At 32.5% G+C, this 22275-nt stretch overlaps 1 protein-coding gene across 2 annotated transcripts in view; it reads left to right on the top strand.

Annotated features, from left to right (window-relative positions):
* LOC141558537 (protein FRA10AC1) overlaps positions 1-22275 on the top strand; it is a 52880-nt gene that overhangs the window by 20179 nt on the left and 10426 nt on the right. The window contains exons 8-12 of one of the 2 annotated variants that reach the window (XM_074295906.1): positions 3184-3229; positions 11245-11358; positions 12786-12828; positions 14545-14666; positions 18247-18285. In XM_074295906.1, the coding sequence (XP_074152007.1) occupies positions 3184-3229; positions 11245-11358; positions 12786-12828; positions 14545-14666; positions 18247-18285 (364 nt within the window). The remainder of the gene's footprint in view (positions 1-3183; positions 3230-11244; positions 11359-12785; positions 12829-14544; positions 14667-18246; positions 18286-22275) is intronic. The other variant, XM_074295907.1, reaches the window with a different exon arrangement.

The raw sequence follows: 22275 nt of genomic DNA, 5'->3' as shown, positions 1-22275 counted from the left end.
AGACCAGCCTCTATTCCCTGCTACCAAGGAAGCCTTGCTTTATTTTGAGAATCAATTTTTATTTGTTCAAGTGATAATTAGATTTTCATTGGAATTATATTTAAATGGAACTGTGATTTAATAATAAATATTTATAGTGCCTAATTGGAATTTCCCCTCTGACAAGTAAAATGATCTTTAGTTTGGAAGGGACCAAATAAAAATAGTTAGGGACTTAGAAAAGTAGAGAAATGGTTTGAGAATACTTAGCTGTTTTCCCAAGTTCATCACCAATCCTAAATATATTACATCACAAGTACTAAAAAAATTGTCCAGTGTGATTGCTAATTCACTAAAATATTGGACAGAAGAGTAGAGTTGTAACCTCAGTGGATGACAAAAGTATTATATAATTGACAAAAAGATTAACATAATATTACGTTTCCATTGTGCTCTCTCGTGGTCATGCCACTTCTGGAATATTGTGTTCAGTTCCAGGCACTACATTTTTAAAAGGACACTCATAATCTAGACAGTGTCTTTCAGAGAGGAAACTAGTGGTAAATATTTTTGTTCATGAATATTATTACATGAATTTCAGTTAAAAGAACCAACAGTCAGCCTGTCTAAACTGAGCAACACTTCAATAGCTTGTTTTATACTAGATCTCAGCATAAATGTAACACATTAGTAGCAGCTGAACTCCTAAGTCCATTTATAATAAATACATTCATTCTGTAAAGATGTTTGTCCTAAACATCTACAATGTGGTCTCATTCTGTCAAGCAATGAGTAATATTACAAAGCTTACAATCTAGGTAAAAGTACATGTTATTGTAAGGGAGCAGACAGTCTTTCCTACAATGCCAAATACAATGAGGCAGACTATCCTGAAAAATAAATCAATAAATAAATTTAGAAAAGTAAACATACTCCAATTTTTTGTCAAAATGGATGCCTGGAATCCATGGTGCAAAGTGGATTATTGTAAAGCAGATCATATTTTTTCCACAGGAAAAAGGGGCAATATTCTGAAATAAGAATTCAATATCAACTTATAAGATCAAAAATGATTACTTTGAAATTTTGAAGAATTTCTCATTTCTTCAGTATATTAATTCTACTGATACAAATTGCGTGACATCTTATCCTATGTGATTCTTGCATATGTCTTTATGATGATAGAAGTATTCTTCACATTGGAATAGAATTTTAAAGTTGAAGAGATTTTAGAGAATATCTTGTCTAAACTAGCATTTTAATGTTGAGAGAATTGAGGCACTGCACTGGGCCCTGAGGATGCAAAGATAAAAACAAAACTTTTTCCCCTCTAGGAGCTTATGCTTTCTGAAGGGAAATGATATGTACACTTAAATAAATACAAGGGAATTTTGGTGGAGGTGGGAAGAGGTACTAGCAGCTGGGAGGAATCAGGAAAGGCCTCATAGATCAGGTGGCCCTTTAGCTGAACTTTTGACAGAAGCAAGGATTCCAAAAGTTAGATGTAAGGGACAGATATAGGGAATAGCTTTATGTAGAGAGACAGAGAAAGAAAGAGACAGAGGGAGAGAGGGAGAGAGAGAGGGAGGGAGAGGGAGAGGGAGAGGGAGAGGAGAGGGAGAGAGAGAGAGAGAGAGAGAGAGAGAGAGAGAGAGAGAGAGAGAGAGAGAGAGAGAGAGAGAGAGAGAGAGAGAGAGAGAGAGAGAGAAGACACAGACAGAGAGAGGGGGGGGGAATAGAATGTTAAGTTTGGGAAAAAACTAAGTGTATGAAAGGAAGTGATAAATCATTCTGGAAAGATGGGTGAGAACTACTCTGGGGAATGCTTTAAGGAAATCTGAAGAGTTTGCCATTTATTCTAGTATTTAGCTTAGATTTTATTGATTTTATTTTTCTTGGGGTTTAGTTTACACATTAATTTTTTTTAACTTTACTTTCTTCAGTAACTTTTAACACAAAAAGTAGTAGATTGCTTACTATGTACTAGGCATTGTGGTAACCTATAGGAATACATATACAAGCAGAAAAATAACCCCTATTCCCAGAAAACATACATTCAGCTGGGGGAAGACAGCCATAAAACAGAGCTCAGGGAGAAAGGGGTTTAAATGAAGTTATCCATAGTTGGGATAAGATATAGATAGTTCTGTGAAGAATTAGGAGTGCATTCTGAAGAAGAATGATGATAGGATTAACCTGGGCTGCCTCTTTAAAAATGTTCTTGGAGGAATCAGCCAGAATTAGACAGTCAAAAGAAGGCTCAGGGATAGCAGGGTACTTCTAATGTGAGAATTAGTATAGGTTTGATATGAGCTTTCAGGAGAAGAATTTTCTAAGATACAAAAAGTCCTGTGGGGAGTCTGGAGTAAAGTCTGGAGAGAAAGCACTATTAGCATACAAATAAAGCAAGTTAGTCCCTGTCCTCAAGGAGCTAACATTCTAATGGGGGAAGACAATATATAAAGGGGAGCTGGAAGAGGGAGGAGAGGTATAGTAGAAAGTTGGTGCGTGTTGTGGAGTTTCTGGCCAAATTTACAGGGTAGGTTCTGAGTAAGAAGATAGACCACTTGCTAAAGTTATAATCAAAATCTGAATGTGGTAGTTCTTGATTTGGAGAGGAAAAACCTGACTAGCTTTTGGGGGTCAGGATGGGGAATATCACTTTTTCACCAGAAATCCAAGCATGCTTCACTTCTTACTCCTGACCATATTTGACCCAGCCTTATATAGGGAAAGAGGAGTCTATTGAATAATAATAGTAAGGTTGCTATTGCTTAGACCAGGAGTTTAACCTGAACGTTTTAATTTTAAAAATACTCTCTTGGTAGGGACTCATTTGATTATTTGTCTTTGTTTGGTCACCCTGATGTCATCAAAGTGCCAACATTTATTTCTGTATTAGAAACATTGAAAAATACATATTCATCAAGTTAACTCCATAGATGGTATGAACTGGTACTAATTAACATCTGTAAACCCTAATAGCTTCAATGTTGAAGTCAAGTAAATAGAATAAATGAGAAACAATTAGTTGATAATTTATCCTCTTCATTTCACAAAAGAGGGAATATTGTAGCTTTTTTGATGAAAGTTGTTTTTTAAAATTAGATTGCAATGTCTCATTTTAAATCCAAGTCTCAAGTTTGATTTTATTTTAAAATATTAAAATGTATTTAACTTTTAATGGTATTTTTTTCTTGTTAGTTTGGATTTCGATGGCGAGTAGAAAAAGAAGTAGTTTCAGGAAAAGGTAATTTATTTTTGTTTTAACACACAGGCTATTTGTTATGCATATTAGTGAAGGCTATTTCTGGGCTTAGTATCTATATTAATAGATTTATAAAAAGATGTGTTATTTTTCAGTTCTTTCTGACTTGTGACCTTTGGGGGGACAGTTTTGGCAAAGATGCTCAAATGGTTTCCCATTTCCTTCTCTAGTCCATTTTGCAGATGAGAAAACTGAAGCAAACTGGGTTAAATGACTTTCTAGTCAATGAGCTCAGTCTTCCTTCAGGCCCTGTGCTCTATCCAGTGCGCCACCTAGCTGTCCCATATAAAAAAATGTATATGCAACATGAGCAAATGAGTGTAAAATAATTTCACTTTCAGCAAAAATATAATAAGTATATTGGATCAGTTAGTAAAATGCTTACTTTAATAATTCCTGATCAGATAGCTTTTAAATATTTATCTAAATATAATTTCCAAATATTTAAATAAATGTTTATTCTAAATATTAAATTTAAACATTTATTAAAATTTATTATAAAATTTTCTCTAATATGACATTTTATAACATTGGTATTATCCCTAGATTCTTAATTGGTTGATTTATCTAACTCCAAATGTCATTTTCTTGATCATATGTGTTTTGTATTTTTTTTTCCTAATCTTGGAAATTTTTGGAACCTGTAGTTAAGGGATTTAGACTCTACTGTAAGAAATATACTTCAGTTCTTCTATTGCATTCTTGTATATCTTCTAGGAACAAAGTTGTTTTTTTTGTAGTTTTACAACTTTCATTTTCAGTAATTTTATGATTGCTCTTTCCAGCTACATTGTGATTGTATATTTTATTTTCCTGCCTTTTTTATTTTACTTTGCGTTAGTTCTTGTCTTTTCATTCTTCTCTATGTTTATCATGTTTGTCTTCTTAAATCACAGTAATATTTAATTATATTTATGTGTACAATGTATTTAGGCCTTCCCCAGTTGATTGGTAATACTGAAAGCCAGAATTTTCAGTTATTTTCCACAGAAAGTGTTCCTATCAATTCTTAAAGTGTTTTAACCAACCACAGGATCTCAGCCTTGAAAGAGATATAAGAGATAACCTTAATTCCACTTGTTCTTGAACTCAAAGCTCCTCTATAATATACCTAACAAATGGACATCCAGTCTTTGCTTGGAGTTCTCCACTGAGACACAATCTATTCTCTCCTAAAGTATCTCATTCTCCTTAAACAATCAAGATGCTTTTCTTAGCATCAGACTTCAGTGGAAGTTCCATCAATTAGTCCTAGTTCTGTGCTTCAATATTTGAAGGCAATGAACATGTTTCCCTTTACTTTTCTCGTTTCACAAACTAAACATACCTTATTATTTCAGTTCTCATGCACAATGAAATTGAAACCCTTTTGATTTTGCAAACTCCCAGGGTTTGTCAGTGTTCTCACTATAACTGAGTAGAATACTCAAGATATGATCCAACTAGGATAGGCTGAATCTAAACTGGACATTATCTTTCTTAACGCTATCTAAATGCATTAGCTGTTTTGGTTTCTTTTTCAAACTACTGCATAGTTATTACCTCCCCAATCTTGTATTTATGAGTTGAGTTCTTTAATTTCAAGTAACTGTTAAACTTTACATTTATCACATTAATTTCATATTATTTGGTTTGGAATAGTATTCTAATCTCTCAAGATTTTTTGGATCCTATCATCCAGTGTGTTAGCTATCCCATCTAATGTTACGTCACAATGCCATTAATAACTTTTTTCAAGACTTTGTTAAATATTTTATACAACAAAGTTAAGCACAAATCCCTAAGACACTGCCTTAGAGATCTTATTCCAAATTGACATCGAATCATTTATGATCACACTTTAGACTTGGTATATCAACTGGTTTCTCTTATTTTAATTTAATATTTTTATTGAGCTCTTATTTTTACATCTTAATTTTTGTATACATTCCTTTCTCCCCTCTTCAGAGTGCCATGCTATATTAACAAAAACTTTAAAAGGAAAGCAGCTCACCTTGGCAAAAAGAGAAGATGGTATATTTTCTAATGTTTTTTGGAATAGGAGAGGGACAACCTTGCTCATTATAATTATACTCATTAAAATTATATAGCATTCAGTTTGAGGTATTTTTAGTGTTGTTGCTCCTTATTCCATTTGCTTTATTGTATTGTTTTCTAGTTTTGTTTATTTGATTCTGCATCAATAAATTTGTCTCCCTAAACTTTTCTCTTTTCTTCATCTACCTTATTAACAATTTTTTGATCCTACAAAAATGTTGCCACAAATATTTCCTTTGTATATGGGACTTTTCTTTCTGTCTCTGATTTCTGTGGTATAATTGTCTAGCAATGATATCTCTGTGTTTGAGGATAGTATAGCCAATTTTGTCACTTATATAGCATAATTAACAAAACAGTTGAACCATTTCACAGCTTTACCAGCAGTGTATTAGTGTGCCTTTCTTTCCATAGTTCCTCTTAACTATACTATCATTTAGTTCTTTCTAGTTCTTTTTAATTTATCAAATAGTTCATATTTTCCTTCTTCTCACCCTCTCAAGAATATCAGGAAAGACTACCAAATAATTTTGCCAAAATCTAGGTACATTTTCTCTAATAATCTAGTAGTTTAATAATTCAGTTCAGTCTAGTAACTCTGTCAAAAAAGGAATTAACATTATTCTGGTATGTTCTTGATAAAGCCAGAATTACTTGTTAATTAACCATACTTTTTAATAATATGTTATAAAACTTTGTCAGAAATTGAAGTCAGATTGATTAGCTAGTAGTTTGCTGACTTTGTGATTTTTCCTTTTTTTTAAAGTCAGTATATTTGCTGTTTTCTAATTCTGTCATACCACTTCCATTCTCCCCATTCTTTCAAAGATTGCTTCTAGAGATTTGACAGTCATATCCACTAGTTTTTTTTTCCATTGCCCTAGATGTTGCTATTTGGGGCTAGTAGCTGAGGATGTATTGGTTCTTTCTTATTGTCTCCCTAAATATCATTCTTATTAGTTCCCTATGAGCTATTTTCCTCCTGTTTTTTCTAGTTCATGAATCATGTACCTTAGCAGAGAAAACAGAAACAAAATAATTATGTAAGCAAGATAACTGTATAACTATGTATACATATATTAGATTTAATATATATTTTAACAGATTTAACATGTATTGGACTACCTGCTATCTAGGAGAGAGAGTGGGGGAAAGGAGGGGATAATTTGGAACAGAAGGCTTTGCAAGGGTCAATGTTGAAAAATTACCCATGCATATATTTTGTAAATATAAAGTTTTAATTAATTTAAACAAATTTAAAAATTGAGAGCTGGGAAAAAAATAATTGCACAGCTGTTCTTTCTGTATTATCTATCACCACCATCCCATCCCCTCTTTGATCTACTTTTCCTTTTCCCCACCCTAATATAGCTAAAAAATAAAACACTTTGTTAGCCTAAGATATATGTTTTTTCCATTCCTAATTTTCTTTGATGGCCAGAGCACATTTTGAGTTTTAATTTTCCTATCACTCATTCTTTAATGGTTATCATTTTTCAATCTGCCCTTCTCTATGCACCTTTATTTTATTTTATTGTTTTTTAAATTTAAGTTGTTTGATTAATTCACTTTGTATTCATATCATTCTCTTTAGATAACTTCTTTTCCTTATTGGAATTGTTTCTCTTAGTAAATTCAGAATTTCCATCTTTAATATTGCTAATCTTTAATGCTGACTTCCCTTATAGAATTGTAGTCCATAACATCCTAGCAAAAAAAAAAATGCACCCTTTATAATTTGGTCTTCTAAAGTCTAGGGTGTATATCAAACTATGCCTGGCATTCCTCTTGTTTTGTCAAATTTAAGATGGAGCAATTACTCCCTTTATGGTTTCAATTACTTCCACCCTAACAACTAGGGTTGACATTGAGAATCAAAGACGTATAGAAGTTCCCCTGGTTAATTCTTTACTTTTTGAAGGATGAAGTTATCATTAAAGCAAGTCAGGAAGATGTTAGCTGTTCCAATTTCAGCCTTAAGTGCAACTGTTTGAGTAATTGGAAGTCTCTTATCATGTCTCTGTGCTAGGCTTTTGATTTGTCCTCCAATCTCATCTATTTCATTTTTCTGCCCTGGTGGCCTGTATATTATACTGGTAACAGTATTGGTTAGGGTTCCTATTTCTACTGATTCACTCAATATTTGCTCTTATAGTTCCCTTTTTTGGTTCTTGGATTTTTTTCACATGAGTGTGTTCTCTTAGAGAATACTACTCTGCCATACCAGCACTTTCTATTAGCTATATTGTTATTTGTGAATAATATATAACCTAACAGAGCCATATTTTAGTAATTGTTTTCATTTTACCATGTTTTAATGTTATCTTTAATGATACAGTTTCCTTTTCTTTCACTATGAATGCTAGATAATCTTGCTTTTAAAGCATTTGTTTATACAGTGTGCATTTGTTTATATACATCCAAGACCTTGATAATTTTTTTTTTGGCATTTCATTTTCTGTGAATTTCTGATCATCATCACTTCTTTTTTCTACAGGTTAGTACTGCCTATGATATCCAGCTTGGTGGACTTGCCTAGACAGTTTTTGTCCTGTCTTCCTTTTTCATTTTAATTCCTTTGATATTTTAAGCTATGGTCTAGAAATCCAAATCCTGTTCTCAGATGCTTTGTTCTTCCTCTTTTTGATCTGGTGGTTTATCATATTTTATTGTTTATCTTATTTTATCTTTTTGTTTGTTTTTGCATCACCTTTATTTTTAGATATATCCATGTTCCTACCCAAAGAGCCATCCATTATAAATGATTTTAAAAAGAGCAAAACTCATTTTTTTTGGCAGCACATGCAATAATCCACATCCATAGTCCCTGAGTTTAGCAAATGGGAAGGAAGTACATTTATCTAATTCTCTCAGGACAAACTTGATCATTATAATTATACACCATTCACTTTATTTGTTCTTTGCATTGTTTCAGTCATTGTGTATATTGTTTTCCTTAATTCATTTAAGCCTCCTCATGCTAATCTGAATTTTTCATGTTTATTTTTTTTAAAGCTCAGTAATATTCCATTACAATTATGTGCCACAATTTGGCTGTTACCCAATCACATCACTGAGAGAGTCCATCTCCTTTAAATAGCTGTTTTTTTCTCCTCTAAAACTCTCACCTTTGATCAGTGGCTGCAGTGAAAATATCACCTGTGTCCTTTGTTTTTTTTTTCTTTTTTTCCCTGAATGCTATCTTCTACTTAGAAGTGCTTTTGTGATTCTTTTTGGTATCAGGTATAACCATGAGAATTGCTAGAGGTAAGTGAGTAGAAGCGATTTGGTTTGACAATTCTTAGAAGTTCTGCCTCATGTTGGATACATGCCCCAGAAAGACAGGAGAACTTGCTTTCGTTCCAGAAGACAGCTGTCTCTTACTCTCTCTTCGCCTGGCATCATGAGCCACCACTCCTTATCTCTTCTGGTGATCAGGATGGGTTTCTCTTCATCCTGCAGCTCAGCCAAGTCCTGCCAGCTTACTCTTCAATCAGGACTTCATAGAGATCAAAGAAGTTTTTTTCTTTGTCTTCAATGCAAGATGTTCTTCGCCTAAGATATTGCAAGATTCCCTTTTGCTTCTTTATGCTTTTTTCCTTTCTGAGACTCATGTGTGTTTTAGTGAGCAGAGATAACACTCGCCTGGCTATGCCAGAATCACAAGCATTACACCTTCTGTACAAGTCCAGTTTTGCGTCTATAGAAAGCTATGTCTTTCTCAGTAGTACTTTTACATTTCCTTAGGATCTTCTCATCCCCTTTATCTTCTCATGTCTTCTGGATGCACCTTGTCTTCCTTCCTGCTTCAGTGACCTGCTCTTGCCAGACTTTCACCCTGCTTCCCAGAGTCCTCTTCCTTTGTTCTGCTTCTCAAGTCCTTCTTTGTTTGCCATCAGATCTAAACCTTCCCTTTCCTTCAGCTTGAGCCCTTCTCTTTAAATTTCTCTAGGTCTCCCAACTTTGATCTATAGTTCTCTTCTTAAATCCAAAACTAAATCTCCTCTTCAAATTCTTCTCCCTTCCCTGTTCAATCTAGAACCAGATCAAATGAAAACTTTACTATCTAGGATTTGAAGCACTCTACCTTTGTAGCTTTCATATTATTGTTTTTCATGAACTCTACTTTCTAGCCATATTGGGCTATTTGAGGAACCATAAATTCTAGTCCATCTGTATTTCATTACAGCAAACTTATTCAGAACCTGTTCTGTGCCCAGTTTCTTTTGTTTATGTTTGACATAATAATAAAGTGTTTGATTATGAAGACAGAAGTTGAAACCATTCTTACCAAACTTACATTTTGTTGGAATTGGATAGCATACATATAAAGTGGATGGTATACATATATGCACTACCTGCATTGGCCCCTGCCTGGAGTGCGCTTCCTCTCCATTTTTGCCCTCAGAATACTTTTTCATTTCAGATCAGCTGAGGTGTCCCTTCCTGAGATATCTCCACTAATGTCCCTCTCTCTCTACATTATGTTCCCAGAGTAACATATTCCTAAGCAACTTGAGAACGGTAAATCATTTCCATTTTATTTTTATATCTTTAGCTCATACAGTCTTTTGATAGAATAAGTAATTTAATTGACGTGAATAAATAAATACTTAAACTCAGAGATAACAATCTCACTGATATCCCCCATCCTCTTTTTTTGGACATCCTGGTATGCACTACTATGAGACCTCTTTTCCCCTCTTAATAGTTTCTGTCAACAAAGTATGTTATAGGTCCTGTTTACTTCACTAATAGAAGTATTGATAGCCAAGTATACATTGTGAAAACAAAAAGTAAATATTACTTTGATACTAATGGATCTTCTAGACTGAGTCCCATTGTTTAATTCTTCCAAATAAACTCCATCTATAAAGGAGCAATTAAGCTCTTCATCACCAATTGTTCACCAAGATTATATCAGCTTAGTGTTTCAAATAGTAAATAATTAGAAAACATTATTTTTACTTTACAATTACATCAAGATATTTTAACATCTCTAGTAATAACTTATATTTGCATAGTGGTTTTATTGATATCTCTATGTAAAATATATATAGAAACTTTTGTAATGTTTTGAAAGATTATTTTTGTTAGTTTAAATTTAAAATCCAAGTTAAAAATTTAAACAAGTTGTTTTTATTTATCTTGTATGCCTTAGTGCCTGTTTATACTGTCCAAAGTTAAGTCTATGAAGTAAATATATTATTTGTGTCAAATATGAATTAACTGTGCAATTGAAAAGCAGGAAATCATTTAATATCAGTATCTTGCCAGGGGATTGAGGAATCTAACTGAATTTTTTTTTTTTGCTTTTTAGTTGGTAATTTTGATATTGTTGATGTTGCATTTTTTGGTCTATGGGAGCAATCTGGATCTGTAATTTAATTGGGGTAGAGAATTCCCAGAAAGAATCCCTTCCACTAGTGCAATTTAGTATATCTTCACCAACTTTACCTTAGAAAATTGCCTAGGGAATTGAAAGGTTAAGTGACTTACTTTGCAGAGAGTCCTCCAGTCAGAATGTGTCAGGAGCAGAACTTAAATCCAGATTTTCCTAGTCTCAAGGCCAACATTTTATCCTACATTGCCACAGTATTAAGAACTAGTAATATTTGACTTAACATAGTCAGTTTTGTGTATATATTTTTTTTTTTTTGGAAAATTGACTTTATGTTGCCTAAAATCTGTTTTCATTTCAAATCTAGATTATATCTAAACTGTTTTTAGATCTGTATTTTAGATTTAAATAATAGCTAATATTACATCTTGCTAGAGGAAAGAAATAGCAAATCATTCCAGTATCTTTACCAAGAAAAATCCAAAATGGGATCATGAAGAGTTGGACATGACCAAAACAATTGAACAACAACAATGCTACATCATAAGGTCAGAAATGGAACATAGCTTCAGTATTTTAACTAGACTTAAGGAGAATTTTCTTTGTGATTCTTGTTTAGGTCAGTTTTTCTGTGGAAATAAACGATGTGATGAAAAGGAAGGATTAAAGAGTTGGGAAGTGAATTTTGGCTACATTGAGCACGGTGAAAAGAAAAATGCACTTGTGAAATTAAGTAAGTTGATTTGGAAAGAATTATTTTTAATGTAGCATGACATTGATCTAGAACTGCTTCTTAAAACTATTAATCAATGTTAATTAGCAGATAAGGCAAAATTGGAAATCACATGTCAGTTGTAGAAAATTAATTGTTTTATTATAAGTTAAAATTAAGCAGTTCTCTAAAAACTGCCCTTTGCCTCATGATTCCCAGTGGCACTTTTCTGTTCAAGAGGCTTTAGTGCTTTTTTTTTTTCTGTTTGGTCCCCATTATTTTTAAGTTAAAATACAATTTTCTTGTGTTTAAAGCTCTTTACAGTTTGGGTCTAACCTGTCTTTCCAGGTTTATTATCTCTTAATTCATATCTTTATGAACCCCACACTCCAGCAAAATTGGTCTACTTGCAATGTTCTCCATTCATAATATCTGTTGTTGAATCAAGAGCAAGGAGCCAATATAATTAAGCACCTAAAAATGGATCTTTAACTATATTTGTAAGTTCATTGGTGTCTTAAGAGTAAAGATATATATGTATATCCATATTTTATATATATATATATATATATATATATGTATGTATGTATACATATATATATATATACATATATATATATATATATATATATATATATATATATATATATATATATTGATTGTTATTCTTTGATTTCTTGAATTGAGACAGGTCAATGTTAGCAGCAACCTCTGTTAATTTGTTTATTGAATATACTGATCACTCATTTTCCTTTCTTCCCCTTCAAGTAATGATACATTTTTTAATTAACTGGATATGCTTAGGTTATTTTATTTCTTCCCTGACCCTTTTTCGGTTATGCTTATGAAAATTTTTGAGATTAGGAGAGACAGACAATATGTGGATTACTACTTCCTTTTTTTAAATTATAGCTTTTTTTATTTTCAAAATATATGCAAAGATAGTTTTCAACATTCACCCTTCCAAAATCTTGTGTTCCAAAATTTTCTCCCTCCCTTCCCTCTACCCTAGATAGAAAGTAATCCAATATATGTTAAACATGTGTAGGTCTTCTATATATATTTCCAAATTTTCATACTGAACAGGAAAAAATCAAGTCAAAAAAGAAAAATAATAAGAAAGAAAAAAATAGCAAGCAAACAACAAAAAAGGTGAAAATATAATGTTGGATCCACATTCAGTCCCCATAGTTCTCTCTGCATGTATGGCTCTTTCCATCCCAAATCTATTGGATTAGCCTGAATTACCTCATTGTTGAAAAGAACCACATCCATCAGAGTTGATCACCATATAATCTTGTTGCTGTGTTGTGTCCATTATTTCTATTAATACTACTTATGAAAGAAAATTTGGAGAAAAAAAGGATAATTTGCAAAGTTGCAAATTGGATGATAATTTGTTTATCCAAATTCACTGAAGTAAATTTTACTATTTATGTGTCTTTTAGGACTATGCCAAGAATGTTCCTTCCAATTAAATTTTCATCACAGGTAATGTAATCGTTAAAATATATTTCAAATCTCAAGTAACAAGTCAACTACTGGACCATTACTCTTGAAATAAGTGTTTATTTGCTTACATTAGGTGCTAAATATTGATTGGAGGGTTGTTTTATTTGATCAAATGGTTGGGATAAACATGGAGAATATCAGAACTTCTTTATATCCTCTTATGAACCAGGAGTATGGTGCTTGCTCATCATCCATTCTTAATAGTCATTCAGCAAACATCTATAAGTACCTATGAGTACCAGGGACTGTGGTAAGTGTTTTAAGTATATATAATCCTTTGGTTGACAGTCTTTTTTCAGATACTACAATAGAATCCAGTTTTTTGGTTCAATGCATTTCAGAAAATTATCATAAATATCTCCTTATATAACAATCTACATTTTCCTGTAGAAATAATGTTACAGTGAGGTGTTGTGTTTTTGATCAAAGACTTAGCCTCAGGTCACAGATAACCAATGGCATGTCCTAAAATAAAAGACAGAAAAACTGTAAAACTCAATAGTCACTTAACATAGTAAAATTATGGACAAAGTTCTATAAAATGGGTACAAATGTACTGGATACATTGATTAAATAATCTCAGCATATTATAAAGAATTCAGATTGCACATAAAAATAATAGGATTCTTGGGGGGCAGCTAGATGATGTAGCAGATAGAGTACTGGCCCTGGAGTCAGGAGACCTGAGTTCATATCTGGCCTTAGACTCTTAATACTTTCTAGTTGTGTGGCCCTGGACAAATCATTTAATCCCAATTGCCTTGCCAAATATACATACATACATATATATGTATATTCTTGTATGTCATAAATTTGACTTATCTACAGTTGTCAAATGTAATGAAGGCCCATTTATAAACATCAACAGTGATTTTATTTGTTATTTTGGAGTTTATTAGTACCTCTGATGAAATTTTAGATAGACTTGTGAAGTAATTTTTCTTTCCTTTTTGATAAATTTACCAGCAATAAGCTGTGACATTCAAAATAATTACATTGACATTGGAGATCAAAACCATTGCACCATCAAAATATTTGGAGTCTTCATTAAATATTTTACTTGTTAATAGTTTGGGAAAAAAAGAATTTCTTCAGTCTAGTCTTTTTATTCATTCTTCCCCACACCATCCCAATTGCTGTGTCTCCTGCTCTCAGGGACAGTCTAGAAAGAAAAAATAAAGAAGAGAATGAGGGTAGGTCATGGCGTTTTTCACTCTTAACTCAATGGTCTTGCCCATTTCCAGTAGCATAATTTCTGTGGTAGAAATCTTTTAAATTAACATTAAAATATAACTATATTAATGATGTCCCATTATTTCATTAACATTTCTACAAAAAGCAACTATTCCTTGGGGGCATAAAAGACATATGCTGGATTTACAGTCAGAAAGACCCGAGTTCAATTATTATATCAGATACTTAACTAACTATGAGTCTAGATACTTAGACTCTATGTTTTAGTTTTTTTCCTCTGTAAAATGGAGGGATGATAACACTTGTCTCATAGGATTGCTATGAATACTGAATGAAATAACATACTTAAAGCATTTTGAAAACTCTAAAGCAATATATAGTGTTATTATTTCTATCATCATCATAATTATTCCTAATGCTTAATTGATTTTTTTCATATATTGCTTTTTTGTTAGAAAAATTAATATAAAGTATCCTTTTTGTTTAATTTTTAACATAAAGAAGAAAAGAAGTCAAACCAAAAAAGATAAGGAATAAAACTGAAGGAGATTGTGAAGATTCATCACATAAAAAATCCAAATTATCTTCAAAAATGCAGACTTCCAAGAAAAAGAAGAGAAAAGGTATGAAGAAATCAACATGTAATTTATAAAAAAAATTTAAATGAATAAATATAAAATGTATACAATTTATTTATAAATATAAAATTGACTTCTGTTCTTCAGATATGCAAAAGATGTAAGGGAAAATTCCAAATGTTTTTACTCTTTCAAAAGTTGGATTATAGAATGGATGTTTTAACCTATAATTGGGTAGAGAGCCAAGAGAATTGAATCCTGATATCACCTTTGCTACTTTTTGTATGACTGGGAAGAGTCAAACATCAAATGAGAGAGTTAGACCACGTAATATCTGAGGTTATTCCAAAGTCTAAAAGTTGAAGTCTACCTTTGAAAATTTAGATGAATTATATTTAAATCTTACTCTGAAAATGACTTCTTTTTATTCAATTGGCCCAAATTGAGTTTTTCATTAAATTTCCTATCATAATGAATATTCAATAGAAGAAATATTCAACTTAGAAAGTAAATGTCTTATGAATTTTATCCAGTCCCATGTTAATGTAGGAATTTCTGTTTTTATTTTTGTTGAAGTTTTATATTTTCTAAACATATGCAAGGATAATTTTTCACCACTGACCCTTGCAAAACCTTGTGTTCCAATTTCCCCCCTTTCCCCTCCCCCCTCCCCTAGATGGTAAGTAATCCAATATATGTTAAACATGGTAAAAATATATGTAAATCTACTATAGGCATACATATTTATACAATTATCTTGCTGCACAAGAAGAATCAGAACAAAAAGGGAGAAAAAATTAGAAAGAAAATAAAATTCAAGCAAACTAACAAAGAGTGAAAATTCTATGTTATGATCCACACTCAGTTCCCACAGTCCTCTCTCTGGGTGTAGATGGCTCTCATCATCACAAGATTCTAATGTAGGAATTTCAAAGCTGAAGCTAAGTTATATCTTTGGACAGGAGAGGGCTGTCTTATTCCACTTATGAAACTATGCATACTGTATTTCCCCCCTTTTATTTCATAGTGAAGTGTAGTAGTCTGAAAGCCAGGTTTGAATTTAGGAAGTCCTGATGGTACGTTCTACTTTAGAGTCATAATAGTGAGGTCACCTCACACAAGTATCATTGACAACTCTCTCAGGCTCTCAGTTACAGAGGAGTTGCTTGTCTGCATTAGTAAAGGGAATTTCCACATTTTGAATTCCCCACACTAGTGAAATCACAAATTTGGACCAAAAAAGCAAATAACCAAATTATTAATGCTGTTTCATATATTTTGACCTAATAAATGTTTAATTTTTTTTTTTTTTTCTTCTCTTTTTTTTTTTTGTTTTTTTTTTTAATTTTTTTTTTCAAATCTTTTTTTTTATTATTATTATATATATATTTTATAATATTATCCCTTGTATTCATTTTTCCAAATTGCCCCCCCTCCCTCTATTCCCTCCCCCCGACGACAGGCAATACCATACATTTTACATGTGTTACAATATAGTCTAGGTACAATACATGTGTGTGAATATCATTTTCTTGTTGCACAATAAACATTAGAATCCGAAGGTACATGCAACCTGGGCAGACAGATATTAGTGCTAACAATTTACATTCGCTTCTCAGTGTTCCTTCTCTGGGTATAGTTATTTCTGTCCATCAATAAATGTTTAATTTTGACAGAGTCATATAAATTGTAGAGATAACATTCCTTTCACATTGGGATAAGAAATAGAGCTTAGAGAGAATTAGAAATTTCTAGAGCAGAATTCTCACTTTGTCTTTTGTCTCAGCCTTTTCACTACTTTAAAAATAATAATGGGAATTATAAATATTTATTCATTCAATATGAATACTTACGTTACAATTTTTAATAAAAATTTTAAGTGTTTTAATTTGGAGTAATCAGTTAGTTCTTCATTGCATTACTATAAAAGTTAAATTTTTATTAGTTTTGACCATTTTATTTTAGTGTTATTACTAAGCATTCATGTGTACATGTCTTCATTATTCTACATACTACATTTTTTAGAGATCCATCTGCCTTTTAAGATCATCTATGATATCTATAAGATGTTATTCAACATGATACAAACATTTTACATCTCCCCTAAGATCTAACATAAAGAAAGGTAGATTATTGTCCCCAGATGCCAGTCTAGTTCTGGGAATAAAAAACTAGGGGAGGATTTATCTGAGAAGTTTGTCCCAAACTTTGTCTGGGTTTGGGTAGGAGCAAGAATGTAAGTAGAATGTATTCTAAGATCATTAATGGGATTCAAATTTATTTTGCTCACTGAAGTAGTATGTGAAGTCAATGATTTTCAAGACCCAAATGTGTAATCAATGAGGTTATACTTTTTTGTGTTTCTCCACATCAAATTACCTTTACCCAGACTTATAATATACTTATGTACTTGTTAAGTGAATAAATCTCTTTATTAGGTTGTTGCCAAGTGTTTAGCCACTTTTTATTGTTTTCTTATTCATATAAGATGAATAGGAGAAAATGAAAAGTAAAAGCATTTGTTTGGCTCTTGGCAGAGCAAGCTATACCTGTCTTACAATTTGGCATCTTTGCCTGCTAGTTCTTTCATTCAGCCTTAAAGAGGCCATGCCTGTTGAGCTTTGGCTTTTAGAGCATCCATTTGGAATAAAAGGTGATTGGGGGAAGCAGAACTGTGCTTAGTAGTATGGAGAGATCTGGCTCTTTGCCTTTGGTGCTAGATTTGTTTGCTTAAGTAGCCTAGACATAGGGCTTCTTAAACTTTTTCTATTCATAACACCTTTTTGTCCAAGAAATGTTTATGTGAGCCTGGATATATGGTTATATATTATAGCCAAACATTTCAGATAAATCAAATCTTTACTGATAATAAATTGTAATTTCATGGCTCCCACATTCATATATGAGACCCTTATGAGGTCATGAACTACAATTTAAGAATCTGGGCCTAGAGTAACGTAGGATAGCTAGATAGTTCATTGTATAGAGTGCCAGCTCTGGAATTAGGGAATACTCCCCTTCCTGAGTTCAAATCCAGCTTCAGATGCTTACTAGCTGTGTGAACTCTAGGAAATTACTTAAACCTCTTTACCTCAATTTTTTTTATCTATAAAATGAGCTGGGGAAGGAAATGGCAAGCCATTCCATTTTATTTTGAGTATTAATGGCTGTCCAGCTTCCTCATTCATCCACATTTCTGCTTCTGAGAATAGATACAGTGACTCTTGAATAGTGTCTAATACACTGACAATTTGGCAATTTCCTGATGTGTGGTTATTATCTTAAATATTACAACCTGATTTCACAGGTATATAGTAGATGAAAAAACAGGAGATTAAACTATCTACTAATCTACTTTGGTTTAATTATTGGAGCTATTAATTCACTGCCCAATCTAATCAATAAGTGTTTGGGATATGCCTGACTAAATTCTGAGAAATGTATATAATACATTTCTCAAACAATGATTTGAAGAGATTTATATTCTAATTGGAAAGACAAACTGACAAATTTTCAGAGAACAAAGAACCTAAACTTCGTGGCACTGCTTATCAGTATCATAGCATGTTATTGTATTTAAGTATTATATAATAAAGCTTTAATGAATGTGCAATTTTCTTTTCAGATCATTCACCCTCAGAAAAATCAGAAGGGTCAGATAATGGTAAGTATTAGATTTGTATTATTCCCATGGAATCCTGAGGATTTTAATTAAGAGTTAATAAATAAGAGGCATTTTAGCATGCTTATTCAGAATGCTCCATTTGAAGTAAGAAAGACTTCAGTTGAAACTCTTCCTTTGGGGCAGCTAGGTGGCACAGTGGATAGAGCACCAGCCTTGAATTCAGGAGGACCCAAGTTCAAATTTGGTCTCAGACACTTAATACTTCCGAGCTGTGTGACCCTGGGCAAGTCACTTAACCTCAAAAAAAGAAAAAGAAACTCTTCCTTTCATACTTGTTGGCTGGGTAACTAAATCTTGGTCACATGACTAAATCTCTTTATACCAGAAGTAGTATTCTAAATCTGATAGGTCATAATTGGGTTATAATTCCCAATTCTCATGGTTCCTTTGTTTATTTGAATGAATTAATAACTTTCATTTTGGAGTACTTGAATAATATGGATCATTTTTTTAACTGTGACTAAAATTTCTTCTAACAGTTTAAAACCATGTAAGATTACTTTGCCTTTATTTTTGAGAGATTTTTAGCTGCTTCATTCTTTAATTTCTCTTTACAAAATAAATAAATTAGTGGAGAAATTTAATCAGGAATATCAAATAATAAATAAAAAGTCACTTTGTGAATTCTAGAGGCAAACAGAAAAAGTGTTTTGAGAAATTTTAAAGAGCTGGTGAAAATAAATATATTTTTCAAACATTGTAACATTAGAGAGTAGCAGGATCTTAACCCTTTAAAAGTAGTCCCAAATTATCAGGAGACTTAGGACATAATTCATTCTCCAAGTAATCTATCTTATTAATTCATATGCCTTGGATCATTTTTTCTTTAAATTGAAAAGTAACAAAAAATATTTTTTCACTTTTCTTGAGACAATTTCCCCAAACCTCTTTTCCTGATCTTTTAAACAATCTTCTCTTATAACTGGAAATCTCAGTTCTGGTTAGGAGCCACCTAAGCAATACACTTAGTAATACAAGTGACACTAAAGTGAATGCTATCTAAAGTCCCTGCTTGATTATTGAGCTGTGTGATGAGGAATTTTGGTAATGTCACTTCTGGTCAGGTTTTTTTTTTAATCCTTAAATAAAAATGTCAAATTTGTTAAAATAGATTAGGCTTTATTATGTATTATTGTGCACATAGGGCTTAATAAATCCTTATAGATGAGTTTTTAATTGGTAATTTCTTGGAAGTTAATGAAAAATGAAATTTCTAGTGGAGGGTGTGAGTTTTGAGAAATGTTTTCTTAATTCCTTATAATCTGGCTTTCAACCTCATCATTCCATCAAAACTGTTCTCCCAAGTTACCAGTAATTGCCCACTTATTCCTTTTTTCAATCTTCAGTCTCCTCTGTTTTTCTGTAACCTTTGACATTGTTGATCACTCCCTTCATATTGATACTTTCTAAATTTTCTAACCATTCCTTTTTAGTCTCCTTTGCTATATCTTCTTCTGGACCATGTTCTTTAATCCTGGGTGTTCATCAGGATTCTGTCCTGAGCCTCCTTCTCTTCTTCCTCTATTCTACTTCCCTTGGTGAATATAATTAGTTTCTATGGATTTAATCATTATCTCTTTGTGGACAATTCTCAAATCTACCTATCCTGCTTTATCTTCTCTTCTGACCTGTTGTGCATCCACTTTCCAGACAGACTCAAACTTGATGTCTGATGAATATCTTACACTCAATTTGTCTAAAACTTCACTCATCTTTTCCTCTTAATTCTTCTAAGTTCCTCTAAATCTTCCCCTTTACTCCCCACTTTCCCTATCATTGTAGAGGGCAACACCATCCTCTTGGACCTCAGGTTCATAGCTCCCCCCTGTTTCTCACCTTCCATATCCCAGATACTGCCAATGCCTGTAGATTTCATCTTTTAATCTGTCTTTATAGCTCTCCATATTTGTATATTTCTTGAATATACCTCCATTTCTCCTTTGTTTCAGCCACCATTCTGCTACAGATCTTAACTTCATGCCTTACTGATAGGTCTGCTTGCCTGAAATTTCTCCCCACTCCAATCCATCCTCCAGTGAGCCCCCAGATTAATTTTCCTAAAGCTCAGGTTTGACCATGTCACCTACCCTACTCAATAAACTCCAGTGCTTCTTGGAACAAATATAAAAAGCATTCATAACCCAGCTCCCTTCTACCTTTCCAGTCTTCTTATATCTTACTTCCCCAATAGGTATTCTTTGATGCACTGACACTGATCTCTTGGCTATTCCAGGAACAAAATATTGCATCTCTTGGCTCTGAGCATTTTCTCTGGATGTTTCTCATCCTTGGAATACTTTTTATCCAAATCCTATCTTTTATAAGAAGCCTTTCTCAGTGCCCTTCCTTTAGTTAATTATTTCCTATCTATCCTTCATATAGCTTTCTTTGTATATATTTCTTTGCTTGCTATCTTCTCCCAATAGATTGTGGGCCCCTTGCAGGTAGAGACTTTTCTTTTGCTTTGCTTTTCTTTTGCTTCCAGTCCTTAGCCCCTGATTTATGCCTGACACGTACATGCTTTATAAATTTTTATTGATTGGCTGAGTTACCCTACTAGAAAATATCTTTTTATCAACTAAGGTCCTAAAAAGACTCTATAAAGGATAAAAACTAACTTTTGATATTAAGTATTAGAATAGTAAAATCTAACACTTGTGGCATATAATTTTAATACTGATAATCATCTTACTGTTATGGAAATCTGTTGCTAGTATTCTTGCTTCAATAGGTATCTCCCCACTCTTGACAAATTTTTGATCTCTCTTTTCCTAGCTGATTGTGTTATTTCAGTTTGGTATTTCTTGAGTTCTCTTGAAATCTACATTGACCTCTAATCACAGAAAATCAGATTGATCTATATTTATATCCATTTATCTATCTATTCCATCTTCTAACAACAGAGGACATGATGATTTCTTTTAATGTACTTAAATTTTAGCACATTATATAAAAACTTATACCTCTTCCAAACTTCTTTCAAAAAAATGTGATCTCTAGGAATTCCAAGCTGAGTGACTTAGATCCTCCCAGCTATGGTCTCTGGAGGCCCAGTATGGATGCTTGAATAGAACAACTGGCAGGGTAGGAGGGAACCAATATCACTGGAGATAATTATCTCTCCAAACTATACTTCATTATTTATTACATGTTATTAATGTGATTGTTGCTTTGTTAAAATCCTTTATTTCTGAAAACTGCCTTGTAGTTTGAACTATGTATATCTTGTTTTTTGGAACAGAATTGTCAGCTTTTCTCCACACCAATAAACCATTACCATATAGGAATAAAAAAAAGTAACTATGTTATATTCAACTAAAACTGTATGGAAGTTCAGTATTCCATTTTTCATAACTTTTCTTTGATGGGAACTAGCTGGAAGTTTAGAGATCTTCTAGTCAAACCTTTCCATTTGAAAGTAAAGAAAATAAGCTCTAGAGAAGTGTGTCATCACCAAGGTCACAGGTCATCACCATTAGAGCAGAGATTCAAACCCATTTATTCTGATTCCAGACCTAGTGCTATTTCTACTATGCCATATTTTCTTTTTGAGCCTTAAGAGATACAAGGAACCTTAGGAAATTCTCTGGTTCAGCTTCTTTCTTTCTATGTGACGTTACCCTCACTTTGCACATGGTTATCAACTAAGTAAGATAGGGCAAAAAAGAGAGGGCAAGTTAAGAATTTTGTAAAGCCAAGTGGTTGGCAACTGGTGAGAGAGAGAGCCATCAGAACTTCACAGTCACCCTTCTTTACTATATTATAGAGTCTCATTCAGTAGAAAAAAAAAAGGATAATAAGGATGATGATGATGATAATAATGCTGTGGTATCTTAAAGAAATTCCTTTGAAAAATGAAATTTCACAGACATATTGAATGTTTTTTTTTAGTAGAGAAAAATCCCATTTGAGTATTTTTGTCTGACACCAGAATTTTCAAATTGCAAAAATGTTAAGCGTAGCAAAAGA

Source organism: Sminthopsis crassicaudata, chromosome 2 (genome assembly GCF_048593235.1).
Source record: "Sminthopsis crassicaudata isolate SCR6 chromosome 2, ASM4859323v1, whole genome shotgun sequence".
Lineage (NCBI taxonomy): Eukaryota > Metazoa > Chordata > Mammalia > Dasyuromorphia > Dasyuridae > Sminthopsis > Sminthopsis crassicaudata.
The sequence above is the reverse complement of the archived record's forward strand: the minus strand, read 5'-3'. Positions and strand labels throughout refer to the sequence as shown.